At 44.2% G+C, this 14,078-nt stretch overlaps 1 protein-coding gene across 2 annotated transcripts in view; it reads right to left on the bottom strand.

Moving 5' to 3' along the window:
- Nucleotides 1–376: 376 nt before the first annotated feature.
- The window catches only part of GPC3 (glypican 3), a 459,758-nt gene continuing 446,056 nt past the window's right edge, over nucleotides 377–14,078 (bottom strand). For both annotated transcript variants that reach the window (XM_025277126.3, XM_044937481.2), the window contains exon 8: nucleotides 377–890. In XM_025277126.3, the coding sequence (XP_025132911.1) occupies nucleotides 721–890 (170 nt within the window). In that variant the 3' untranslated portion in view covers nucleotides 377–720. The remainder of the gene's footprint in view (nucleotides 891–14,078) is intronic.

Here is a 14,078-nt window from a genome sequence, read left to right on the forward strand (position 1 = left end):
AACCCATTTATTTTTAAAAATTATTTATTTGGCTGTGCTGGGTCTTAGTTGCAGCATGCGGGAGCTTCAGTAGCAGCATGTGGGATCTATCGCATTCCTTGATCAGGGATCGAACCCAGGCCCCCTGCATTGGGAACATGGAGTCTTACCCACTGGACCATCAGGGAATTCCTTCTAACCTAAATGGAGATTATGGATGAGGTGTGTGTTGGGAGGGATTGGCTTTGGCTGGAGCTTGGGGCCAAGACTGATACTCACCCAAAAGACAGGGAGGGAGGGAGGGGGATTTTCTTATACAGAATAGAAAGCTAGGTGAGGAGGAGGAAAGCACAGCATGGTCACCATGGACGAGGGCTTACAAAAAAGACTCAACGCATTTTTATTTGAGTGTTTATTATTTTTTTTTCCAAAGAAATCCATGCAAAGGGAAAGACAGAGAGAAAGACATGGCAACCATGTTCTAGCAGCCAAACATAGGAAAATAATTTGGCACAATTTGATTTTTTTTTATTGCAAAAGACAATCTATACTACCACTAAAATTTGCCCTCCTCATGGAGATGCCACGTGATTTTCGAAAACGTAACGCAGGGTTAGTCTTCTACTTAATGGCTGAAGGAGGTATAGAAGATAAAAAAATAGGGAAAAAGAAAAAGGTGGTTCCCTTTATAGAGGGAGACCACAGGGTGCTGAAGGGCAGCACATATCCTGAGCTTGGCAGTCAGTGCACCAGGAGGAAAAAGCACAGCACAGAGATTGCCAGGCTGGTGAGAAGCTTCAGGGGAGGATGGCCATTCCCAAGGTTGGGAGAGGCAACTATCTCGTTGTCCTTCTGATTCACATGTTGCTTGCTTCCGGGAGCATCGTCCACGTCCAGATCATAAGCCAGTTCTGCCGAAAGAGAAGAAAGACTTTAATGCAGGCTCACCAACGGCTTCAGGTATGCACTCTTCATGGCCAGGCACTTGTCTGGACTGCTGGGGTAGCCCGGCTTTGAGTTCTTCCTTTCCTCGAAAGGAAGGCCACTGGGAGATGGGACGAAAACACGGGTGAGGAGCTGGGGGCCCGCCCGAGGAAGAGGGCTAGTGGTATTCCTGCCAGAGAGCACACCAGCAAGGCGCACGTGAGCTGGCCACGCCCCTCCTGCCCTTGGCTCCACCCACACCCCGGGGTGCACACTGGCCCTTGTCACGTCTCCTGGTCGGCAAGGCTGTGCCATGTGGTAACTACATGCATGTTCTCATGTGTATATGTGTGGGTGGGGGAGGGGATGTGAACCCCCAGTGTACCTTTTCTGTGTCTTGCACCCCTGGCCTTAGAGTTGACAGTAGGGTAGTTTGCCATTGAAAGTTGTTTTATTTTTCTGAAATATTTCTTCTTTTATCTATATGGTCTTTTCATTGCTTTTCATTCACACATGATATGCATAGGATTTAAATTGATATCAAGTAAATTAAGATTAAGAGGCCTATGGGTAACAGTCCTTCTTTGCCTACCATTATGAGATATCTTTATGATTCTGAAAAGAAACTGGGGTACTGGTGTTGGCCTAACTCAAAAGTCCCCCAGAAGGCAAATCTAAGTTAATAGTGGTGTATCAGGAAATTAAAGATGGTTGGCCCAAGGCTCAGTTTCTTTTAGATTTGCTTTTCCAGATTTAGAGTGCAAATCTTTTCTTTTGGCTTTTCTAGACTCGGTCACCAATGTTTCTATTTCAATATCTTGTGAAGGTGATGTGATGCGAGCAACTTCAGCAGCCAACTGTCCTGTGGCCAATGGAGCCAGAAAGATCTCTTGGGGACATGGAGATGCTTAGCAACAGGCAGAGAGGAAATGACTGGGATTCTGCAGAAGGAAGGAAGGAAGAGGAAGGAAGAGCTCCTCTTACAGCGGATGAAACATGCAATAAGTCACAGGAAGAAGGTGTGGGGACTCAGCTGGTCCAGGATGTGTGCAGAGCAGGGCCTAAGACCAGGGCTGCTGTTAACAGGCTGGCATTGCTGAGAGCAGACAGCAAAGTCAAGGTGATCAAAGCCAAAGGGTCTGATTACACAGTCCGCAGTGCTACTTTCCAAAGGGCTATTGCAGATTATAATGCCACTAGCAATGATGAGGGAACCAAATTTACTATGTCTCAATAAAAAAAGATACTGTAGTCTGTATAAGGTGATACCTCACAGTTTCTTTAATTTGCATGTATCTGATTACTAGTATGGACTTCCCAGGTGGTGCAGTGGTAAAGAAGCTGCCTGCCAACGCAGGAGACGCAGATGCGGGTTCATTCCCTGGATTGGGACGATCCCCTGGAGAAGGGCATGGCAACCCACTCCACTATTCTTGCCTGGAGAATCCCATGGACAGAGCAGCCTGGTGGGGTGCAGTCATGGGATCACAAAGAGTTGGACACGACTGAGCACACATGTGCAATTATTAGTATAGATGAAGGTTTTTTTTGTTGTTCACTAATTATATTTCTCAATGAAGGACAGTTCATATTCTTTGCCTTCTTATCTAATTGGTATTGATGTTTTTCCTATTAATCTGAATGCATATTTCATTGAGTCCTTTGCTTATCATATTCAATACAAATAATTTTTCTATTTTGTTATGAACTATATTTTTCATTGCTGTACAAAGAAATGTCCTAACTTCCAATATATAGGAATCTGACCACATTGTGCTCTTCTGAAGCTGAGGAAGTGTTTCTTCTTCATTGTTAATAATTCAAATCAAAATTTCCCACGAACCCTCTTACTGAGGGAAAAGCAAATCAGCAGACTAATCTCCATTCCTTCTCCCCCCACAATAACTAGATACAAAGAAAATCAAAGAGAAAAAGAACAAAGAGCAATGCTTTGCTTGGAAATCAGACCTCTGTCTCTGCAAGGTGAATGGTGCAGGGCACACAGAGCAGGCGGAGGTCAGCTGTCAGTCGGCAAGGACAGTGCAGGCTTAGGGCCTGATCAGATTTCACCAGCCTTGAGAACACATATGGCTGGGTCTGCTGAAAGCCCAGCCTTGAGTTTCACGGCAACATCTCAACTTAAATGAAGAGGAGTATTTTTAGGACTGACCTGAATGAGAGCCTTCTCAGCAGAGCTTTCAAATTCCTTTTCCGGATATTCCCCTTGCCCAACATCAGGATTAAACAAACAACATCTACTACTGTGAACACTTGGTTCCCATACTATTTATCTTGCTCTTCAAATAATCCATGAACACTACACACTTTTGTCTACTATAGCAGTTATGGTACACCCAGGAATTATGTTAAATCCAGCAGTTTCTCATCTTTGTACCACCCAATACATCTTTTGTTATATCTAGGATCTATGCTTTGAAATTATAAAAATGACTACCAATTATCGAGTCCTCATTGTGTGCCAGGCACTGTGCTAAGTACCCTTTATATACATGATCTCATGTAATTGAACACTCTCAGCAATGTTATGAAATAGGTATTATAATTCCCATTTTACTGATGAGGAAGCTCAAGCTCAGGTTACTTTTTTGCCCATGTTTACACGTCTATGGGGTCACACAGAGTCGGACATGACTGAAGTGACTTAGCATAGCATAGCATAGCATACATAGCTGGTAAGTGGCAGAAGTGTTCTTTGAACACAGGGCTAACTCTGAACTTCACATGGAGCTATACTATACACAAATTGCAAGATTTTATATACCAAATATACTGCAGTGATTAAGTAGTAATGGGTTCCTTCTTGAAAAAAAAAAAACCAAAACCTCAATTAGTGAAAATATCCTGCCAATGAGAACTAAAAACCAGATGAAATAAATGAAGCAAAAAGACGACTTACAGACTGGGAGAAAATATTTGCAAATGATGTGACCAACAACAGCTTAATTTCCAAAACAAACGGTTCATACAACGCAACAATAACAAAAACCCCAACAACCCAACTTAGGTCTTATGGGCCCAAGATCTAAATCAACATTTCTCCAGAGAAGACATACAGGTGGCCAACAGGCAATAAAAAGATGCTCAACATCACTAATTATTAGGAAAATGCAAATCGAAACCACAATGAGATATCACCTCACACCAGTCAAAACGGCTATCATTAGAAACCCTACAAATAACAAAGAGAGGGAGTGGAGAACAGGGAACCCACCTACACTGTTGGTGGCAATGTAAGCTGCGCAGCCATTACGGAAAACATTATGGAGGGTATCCCAGGAAACTAAAAATAGAGTTGACATATGATCCGTCAACCCCACTCCTGCGTGTATATCTGAACAAAACTATAATTCAAAAAGATACATGCACCTCAGTGTTCACAGCATCATGATTTACAATTGCCAAGATATGGAAGGAACTTAAATGTTCATCCACAGATGAATGAATAAAGATCTGGTCTGTGTATATACACACACACATATATATGGAATATCGCTCAGCCATAAAAAAGAACGAAGTAATGCCGTTTGTAGCAATATGGATGGATCTAGAGATTATCATACTAAGTGAAGTCAGAAAGAAATACAAATACCTTATGATATCACTTATATGTATGGCATCTAAAATATGACACAAATGAACTTATCTATGAAACAGACAGACTCACAGACGTAGGGAACAGACTTGTGGTTGTCAAGGAGGAGGAAGGGCAGGGGAAGGATGGGAGTTTGGGATTAGCAGATACAAACTACTACATATAAAATGGATAAACAACAAGGTCCTACTATATAGCACAGGGAACTGTAGTCAGTATCTGGTGATAAACCAGAGTGGAAAATATTTAAAAAGTATCTATGTGTATAACTGAATCACTCTGCTATACAGCAGAAACAGAACACTGTAAATCAACTATACATCAATAGGAAAAAGCACATGAGAGAAATCAACATTTCTGCATACAACCGATCACAGTTGATTAAGTAGCCTTCTGAAGCTTTGTGAACTACTGAAAAGAGTTTTAGGTTTTGGGACCCCAAGTGGTTTTTATATCAGCTCTATTTTCCTGAAGCAATCAGCAATGATGGCCAAGGCCATCAGACACACACCTGGCATAAAGCTGGGCCAAGTCTCCTACCTCCAAATGATCCTAGGAATATTCAGAATAATACCTTCCTGTGCTTCCTACGCTGTGGCTATGGGTTTCCTGAGGCTTCCCACCCAGCAGCAGCAAAGCTTTATCACTCAGTCCTATAGCCAGGCTCCCGTGGCTGATACTGATTGGGGTCCCAGCAAAGATTCATTCTGAGCCTGGGCCACCATCATGAAGAATAGAGATAAAGAGGACAGCTTAGCATGACAAGGAAGCACTATGGGACACAGAGGAAATAGAGATTTGGTTAAGATAAGCATGGACATTCCTGGACAGGGGAAATACAATCCAATTTAATTCAACAAACTTAATGGCAGCCTACTATGTCCCAAGCATTGAGCTAGAAGATTGGAGAAAGACTTACTTAATGTTTGCCTTGAGGAATCCACACTATGGTGGGATTACAGACCAATAGACAAACCAACAAGACACATGACAGAAAGTGGAAAGGGTTCAGATAAAGGCAAAAATGAAACACCAGGGGGTTAGAAAGGAGAGAAGGGACTTCCCTTGTCTAGTGGTTAAGAATCAGCCTTCCCAACCTAGATGTCCATTGACAGATGAGTGGATAAAGAAGATATGGTACATATATACAATGAAGTATTACTCAGCCATTAAAAAGGAATGAAACTGGGCCATTTGTAGTGATGTGGATGGTCCTAGAGTCTGTCATACAGAATGAAGTCAGTCAGAAAGAGAAAAATATCATATATTAATGCAATATGTGAAATCTAGAAAAATGGTACCAATGAACCTATTTGCAGGGCAGGAATAGAGATGCAGACAGAGAGAACAGACATGTAGACTTGGGGTGGAGAAGGGGAGGGTGGGACATATTGAGAGAGTAACACTGACCGCCATGTATAAAATAGCTAGCTAGTGGGAAATCTGGTGCTCTGTGATCATCTAGGGGGTGAGATGTTCAAAAGGAAGGGGATGTCTAAGTCACGTTGTTGTACAGCAGAAACTAACACAACATTGTAAAGCAATTATACTGCCCCCCCCCCCCAAAAATCCGCCTTCCAATGCCGGTGGTGCAGGTTTGACCTCGGGTCAAGAAACTAAGATCCAACATGCCACAGTTTCAAGAAAGCCTGCGTGCTGCAATGAAGACCCAGCATGGCCAAAATATCAATTTTAAAAACAAAGAAGGGAGAGAAATTCCAAATAAAAAGCTTGCTGGAGGGCTCCTTTGGACAATTGGGTTATAACTGTGCCATGAAGCATGGGTGGACTGTGGCAGGGCTGAGTGAGACGGTTACCCATTTCAGGCAGAGGGTTCCGCTGGAGTCGAATCATCAACACCCGAGACTGCTGAGGGCATGCTCAGTGCGCGCCAGTGGCCTCTATGGAGGGAAGCAATGTTGAGCGCTCATTGTTGTGGGGGGTGTGTTTGTGCACGTGTTGCTTGCTGATGATAAAGGGTAAGACAGGAAGGAAAAGAAAATAAAGGCCAGATCTTGACAGATTAGAAAGATAAAACTTTATTCTGTGGGCAATAGGGAGCCACTGCAGGTTTCTAAGGAAGGAATCCGCACAATCTGTTTTGTGTTTTTCAGAAAGATCATTGTTAATAGTTTGGAGGACAGCCCTAAGTGGGTGGGAGAGACTTGTCAGACATCTTGTCTTGGGAAAAACAAGAAGCCTGTGGGAACAGTATCTGGGGATCTGCCAGTAGCAAATATTACAAAAAAAAAAAAAATCAAAAACCTACGAAGAAGCTAAATCTACACCAAACCAAGACCATCTCATTTTGCTACATGCCAGATGCATTATGGGGATCACCACAAACCATACTCTTAAATCACTCATATTTTTATGTTGATCAGTGATGTTTGGTTAGGTCCATAGTGTAAAATGTACATAAATTGTTTCTGTCTTGCAGTTGAATGTCAGTGAGAACCTTTTGGGCCAGCAAGGAGATTTTCATGCTAAATTCAAAAATCTGTTTCTATTTGTCATCAGTTTAACTACACCCAGAGGGTTAGACCCAACAGTCTGTACTAATTACAGACTCAGCCCTGACTCTCATTTTGCTCTTATGTCCTTTGTGTTGCAGATTAGATAATCCCTTTAAATTATCATCAGTCATTTAGGCCTGAGCTTTGTGTGGAAAAAGTTTTCTGCATTGGAAGAAGCACTTACTCTGGGGTACAACCCTGAATATTTATTGGAAGGACTGATGCTAAAGCTGAAGCTCCAATACTTTGGCCATCTGATGTGAAGAGCTGACTCATTGGAAAAGACCCTGATGCTGGGAAAGATTGAAAGGAGGTGAAGGGGAGAACAGAAGATGAAATGGTTGGATGGCATCACCGACTCAATGGACATGACTTTGAGCAAGCTCTGGGAGTTGGTGATAGACAAGGAAGCCTGGCATACTGCAGTCCATGGGGTCACAAAGAGTCAGAAACAACTCAACAATACTACCAACAACCCCATTCTTAGTTATTCAGAATCTCCTAGGGGAGTTAAGGAAGATGCCTCCATCCTGGGAGTCTGGAGCCCTGGGTTCCAGGCCTGGCTCAGTCACTGAGTTACTATTTTACCTTTGGCAAGTCACCTCTCCCGGGCCTCAGTCACCCCATTTTGCTAAATCAAGGTACTGGACTGGATGAACTCTAAATTTCCTTCTAGTTTTATTTCTCTCTGATTCCAAGGCTCTTGGGGCCCAGTGAGGAGCACAGTCTGCTCAGGCCGCCATCATTCCTCTACCCACAGCAGCCAAGATGGCTGCCCCACCAGAGCACCTGTAAGCTGCAGTCAGTTGCTTTTCCTGGGGTGTGAGCCTTCCTAGTGATGTTCACCAGCGACCAAATTCTGAATCCTCTTTCTTCTTAAGCTGGTTTAATGGTGGATAAGAGACCCTGGCAAGAAATAAATCCATGCTGGACTGTTTTTATTTTCTTTAAACCCTGACGGCTCCTAAAAGGCCATAAACACCAAGCCCTGGGGGAGAAGTTGCTGAGGTACATCAAGCAGGCATGCACAGGCAACCAAGGAAAATCCGTCAGCCAGTGAGACAAGCCTTTGGGCCCTTACAGAGCCACTGGGGTCTTGAACATATAAGAAGATTCAAACGCTCACCCTCTGGTGGCATGGGCATCAAGCAGGGCAAGGCAGCCCTAGAGGGGCCTCACCCACCCCAGCTGGCGGACTTCACAGGGGCAGCCCAAGAGAAGAGTTGTCATTGCGATACCAGGGGAGCAAATGCTGCTGCTGAGCTGAACAGGGGGTGTCTTCCTTGCCAAGCCTTCACCAGCAGAAGGCTTCAATCCAGGCCCTAATATGGCAACAGAGCAACACTGTTCTCCCCGTGTTTTGTATCTGCTGTGTTTAGTCAGGCCCTGGGACATGAGTATGTGAAACCAGCATGCACTGCTTGGTAGGCCCCCGAGGCTGAAATGGGGAAAATCACTAGAAATTGTACTATTGCACACTCTGCTGCCCCTTCCCACAGAAGCCTTTGGGCTGTTGGCTTCTGAATCCCTAATTGATCTTGGTTTTCCTTGTCCTCCCCTCAATACAACCTTCCTTCCTGCCACATCAACGCCCCCCCCCCCACCACCTTTGTGAACTTTCAGGTGTGAAATGACTACTTAAGACTTGAAAGCAGAGGAAAATGACTTTGTTAATGAACCTCAGGTCTCTGGGAGTGAGTCGGAGATTTTCTTCTTCATAGATCAGACGAGGGAAATGGCACACTTGAGGCCTCTGGTTTTAATTGGTCTAATGGGACTCCTTTTAGGGTCCATTTCACAACGTGCCTTCGTGACAAATAAGTGAGCTGCCTATTTCCCTAGCTAAGTGACTGCAAATTCTGGGAACAAGCCAGTCACCGCTCCTGGAAGAGGGCCGGGGCAATGAGATGCCCACTTCATTTCCTACAGCTAATTCCAGCCTACAAATACCCTTAGGTACACTGCTAGATGCTGAAAGGATCCAGTGGATTTACCGCTAGTACAGGCATGGCCTCTCTTCCTCTAGGCTCTGTTTCTCAGTCTGGGCTGGGTGTACCTTCAGGTTACACTGCAGTGGGCTGTGGGGACATGAGGCCATGGCATGCTTCTTCCCAGGGATTTAGAGGGAAGAGCACACTATTTTATACTGGGACATGCAAGGCTGTATGATGGAGCAAAAGGCTGTTATTTGCAAACTCAGTTAAGATTTCATCAAGTATTTCCCGTTTACTAGGATCTCCAGGTTATGTCCCAGATCCTCAGAATCAGGTGTTCACTCCCACTCTTCACTGCTGTATAATGGTTTTAAGAGCACCATGGGATACTTGGGTCACCCAGGCTGTGTATACTATCAAAGCTGGGCTATTCTGACCACATATTCCTGATTAATGACTTAAAGTAACTTTTGCGATGGTAACTTCCTTGTCAGGAGAGGAATGCCACAGTAATTGCCCTTAAATGGGGCTCAGAAAGCTTAGTGTCTAATACAAAATGGCGTCCAGGGGATTTGGCCACTAACTATGCCTCACTTTTGTGTCCAGCCACTGAGAAAGGAACAAAGAAGAACATCATGTAATACGTTTGGAGACTGTCATTTTGCTGTAGAATCTTATTATGATGTGGGCCAATGCTATACTTGTTTAGGTACATCATGAGTCAAGTCATATTTCCCGAAACAGAACAACTTCATCCTGGAAGCTGACAGTGTGGATGGGTGGTGTGGGTGCTGGCTTTCCTCCACCACCAGCCTGAGAATGATCACCACCTTCCACGGGAGTGTCATAACTATTACTCTCAGAGATTCAGACCCTTCTCTCAGAGATTCAGACCCTTCTCATCTGAGGCTGCCTAAGGGCTCCACAGGAATCACGGTTCCTCAAAGCCTTTCCTTCCCACGGGAAGTAATGGCCTGAGACTCACTGGAATATGAGAAGCCGGTGACAGAGACATGATTCAGCCAGGGCCAGGGGAGAAGATGAAGAAAACAGGCTTCAAGAAGGCAAGTGAAGAGAACACTTTGAAGAGAGGAGGGGAAGCACAGTAGAATATTATAGAAAGGTCAAGGAAAGTAAGGACTAAGAAGCTACTCAAAGTGTCAACAAGAAGGTGATGGAAGATTTTTGAGAGAACTTTCGATCAGGTTGGACCAAAAGCAGATAGTACTGAATTGAGAAGAGAGTGGGCGCTGATGTGGATTCACTCAATACTGATTAGCCTTTGGAGAGTGAGTGAGATGAAGCACTGTCGTCAGAACTGTGTCTTGTGGCAGAGGTATCAGCAAACGCCTGCACAACCAAGCTTCATTAGGAGGTGTCTCCAGAGTTCCAACTCCAGATGGTCTTGGAAATGCTATATTCTTGTTATCCCTGATGCATTAATACCTGTACCAATGTTTATAGCAGATTATTCACAGCAGCCAGGAGGTGGAAGAAACCCAAATGTCTATCCGTTGATTCATGGATAAAGAAAACGTGGTCTACCCATATGATGGAATATTGTTCAGCCATAGAAAGGGATGAAGTACTGCTGCCTGCTACAAGATTATATGAACCTTAAAAACCTGACACTAACTGAAAGAAGCCAGCCACTAAATACCACATAATACATGATTCCATTTCTATAAATATAACTAGGCAGAATAGGCAAATTTTGGCAATGGTGGTAATGGTCGCACACGTTACAAGTGTAAATAATGCCTGTGAATTGTATACATAATGGTTAAAAAGACAAGTGTTTTGTGATATATATTTCACCGTGATTAAAAAACTATAGAAGCCAAAAGATAATGGCATTTACGGGTACATCCTAGCTCCTAAGGGGAGTGTGAATGCAGCGTTCCTCTGGCATTTTACTTTAGAGACGAGTGAGTGTGTGAATATACCTGATACCAAAACAGCCACCCCCAAAAGGTATGCTTCGAAATTCAAGTTGTCCAAAAAAATTTAAATGGATATTTAAGCACTACCTTAGAATTGCAAATATGGCTCCTCAATTGGGAGTGAAGGAAGAGGGCAATTTTTGTCAAGAATTTTAATCTGAGGCTATTTTAAGAGAAATTTATATACAACCGCAGGAAACTTACATTTACTTTTGTGAGTCACACAAATGCTAAGCTGAAAATGCATTTTTTAAAAACATCAATGAAGGAATAAATACACTCTGTCCTCATTACTTTAAAAAATTTAATGGTTTAGATTCACAGAGCTCTGTTTATAATATAAATTTCGAACATGATGCAGCTACAGAGGTATGCATCATTGGGCTTTGAAGATGTAGAAGGAAGATACAAAATGTCACTTTTTGTAGCCAAATCAAATCGCTGAGGGGGCGGTTAGGAGTGAGGGAATGCCCTTATAGTCCCTTGGAACCCGCGCTCCAAGATGCTTAATAAAAAACTCTCTGATAGTAGTTGACATAGGGCTTTAGACAGACTTGAATGGGAAAACCTCAAATCTGGTACTCTTCCGTTTTTAATCAGCCATGGTGGATCTTACAAAAAATGTACCTGAGAACTAAACTGCTTACAACATCCAACAGCAAAGGAAAGTTACTAGAATAATAGCCAATAGGTCAAAATGGCTCAAGTCCCTGAAAACACTCAGCCTGGGTGTAGGAACATTACAGGCCAGAAATCAACAGGAGGCAGGTGTCTTCATAAATGAAAGATGAAAAGCCTCTCTAAGTGGTTTTATCTGAAGCTGTTCCCCAAAAACTCTCCAGTTGTGAAATGCCCCCCTCATCATTAATGGGATTTGGGGAACTGAGTTTATTTTACTATCAATTTACTTGGAAGAACACATTGTCATCCTGGCTCCCTCCTCCCTTCCCATCTTTGGGTCTGGACTGTCAGTACACCACCGTTCACAAAGGTGCCACTTCCTGTGTCTGTGTGGGGGTTTTTGGCTGAGCTGCTTGGCATGTGGGATCTTAGATCCGTGACCAGGGATGGAACCCATGCCCCCCTGCAGTGGGAGCATGGAGACTTAACCACTGGACTGCCAGGGAAGTCCCCCCTCCTCAGTCTTTGGGCAGTGACCATTTCTCCTCTTCTCCTCAGCCTCTCTCCCCCTGTTTTCTCCCCTCCCGCCAGTCCTCAGTGCCCTAGCAGACAAGGTGCCCATTGCTCTCCAATGGCCCGCTGCTGTCCGGGAAGAAAGAATATGTTCTATTCTGTGACAGCAGAAAAAAGACAAATACCCTTTTCCCCAATCACTTGTTGAATCACATTTCTCTCTTCTCAAAATCCGATGATGGCTCCCTACTGCATGTGGGTAAAGTCCTAGTTCCTTAGCATGGGCATTCATGAGCTTCTTGAACTCATCTTGTCTTGCTTTGCAGTTTCAACTGCCCATGTATTTCCCCAAGTACCATAGACTGTGGTCATACCACCCCGTTTATTATTTTGTGAGAGTGGCAAGTGCTTTGAGCTTCCCATGTCTTTCTTCATGCTGTTCCCTCAACTTGGGATGGCATCTCTTTTTTTCCCTCTCTCTCAGGCTTCAACTTACATGGCACTTCTTCCAGGAAGCTTTCTTTCCCTTATCACCCCAGTCCAGATGAATCACTTCTCTCTTTGATTATTAATTGGATTGTACTTCTATCATAGCATGAATTTCAATCTGCAGCATACGTAGTCGAGTTAGTCACTCAGCTAGGCTTGGAGCCCCATCAAAGGAAGAAATGAGTCTTACTCCTCTCTGTAGCTCCCACCTGGTACTGAGCTAGCAGAGACAGTGAAAAACTGAATGAATGCGTGAATCAATGGCCACACAAATGAACATGTAACCCCAGTCTACTGAGAATATGAAGGTGAAGGGCTACCTCCTTAGTAGATACCCTTCCTGAGAAGTCTATCTTTATCAACTGAAGATTTCCTTAGCGGAAGGAGTCCCACGGAACAATGATGAACATAACACAAAGGCAGGGCCAACAGTGTGGGTGGCCCAGGAAGCACATGGCAGCGTTCAAACCCTGACCTTTAGATACCAAAACCGCCCTTTCAATAGCCAGTTCTCATTACCCACAGCATCAGTTCACTGTACTGAGTGTGGACGGAATCTACACGATTTGCTTCTTACTCCCTTTCACTGTCTGAAACTCGATGCCTTACTATGTAAGCAAGGGACTGCTGCTGCTGCTGCTGCTAAGTCGCTTCAGTCGTGTCCGACTCTGTGCGACCCCATGGACTGCAGCCCACCAGGCTTCCCCGTCCCTGGGATTCTCCAGGCAAGAACACTGGAGTGGGTTGCCATTGCCTTCTCCAAGCAAGGGACACATGCCAGCATCCTGGGTGCCATGCTGGGTGGGAAACAGGATTGCTGGTGAGCGGGTTCCATTTCTTTTTCACTTGGAACCGTTGTGATTGGCTTTCCATACCTTTGACCCTTGCCCTTGCCCCGGAATCTACCCACCACTGGAGCATACCCTGCCCTTTCCATCACCACCAATTCCCAAATGAGGAGCTGTTTTCTGGTGATGGACATTTCAGTGCCTGTCCCTGCAACATCAAAATACAGCTTCATGAATGAAGTCCCTTGCTTGGCTGTAAAAGCACAGAGCAGTAAGACCTCAATCCCTATAGTCACACGTGCCGGCACCCCTTCCCCTTGCAGAGGTCTGTGGAATGGCTGCCAGGAAAATACAATTATGTGCTGGCATGAGAATAAATACAATTCCTTAACCTAAAAGTTCTGTGTTTTCATTCCCCCCCTTTCCATTTCTCTATTCACTTCTTTTTCTCTTTCCATTGCTCTTTAAACTCATTTCCTCTGTCCAATTATCCCTTCTCTCCTGTCTCTACAGTGATCTTTTCCATATCCTTAGGCAAAGGGCAAGGTTGGAATCCTCTGATGGATTCCGAATGTTAAAGATGCTTTTCTGTTCCTCTGCACTTTGATTTAAACCTCTAACCTGGGTTCCATTTGTTTTAGAAGAGGTTCTAGTATCTCCTTAATCTTCCATCAACATATCCATGGCCTTCCTGTTTACCCTCGGCACCATTCCTGCCTCTCAGCTCAGTGTCCTTCATTGCCCCACCCCCCCACCGG

This window comes from Bubalus bubalis, chromosome X, assembly GCF_019923935.1.
Source record: "Bubalus bubalis isolate 160015118507 breed Murrah chromosome X, NDDB_SH_1, whole genome shotgun sequence".
NCBI lineage: Eukaryota > Metazoa > Chordata > Mammalia > Artiodactyla > Bovidae > Bubalus > Bubalus bubalis.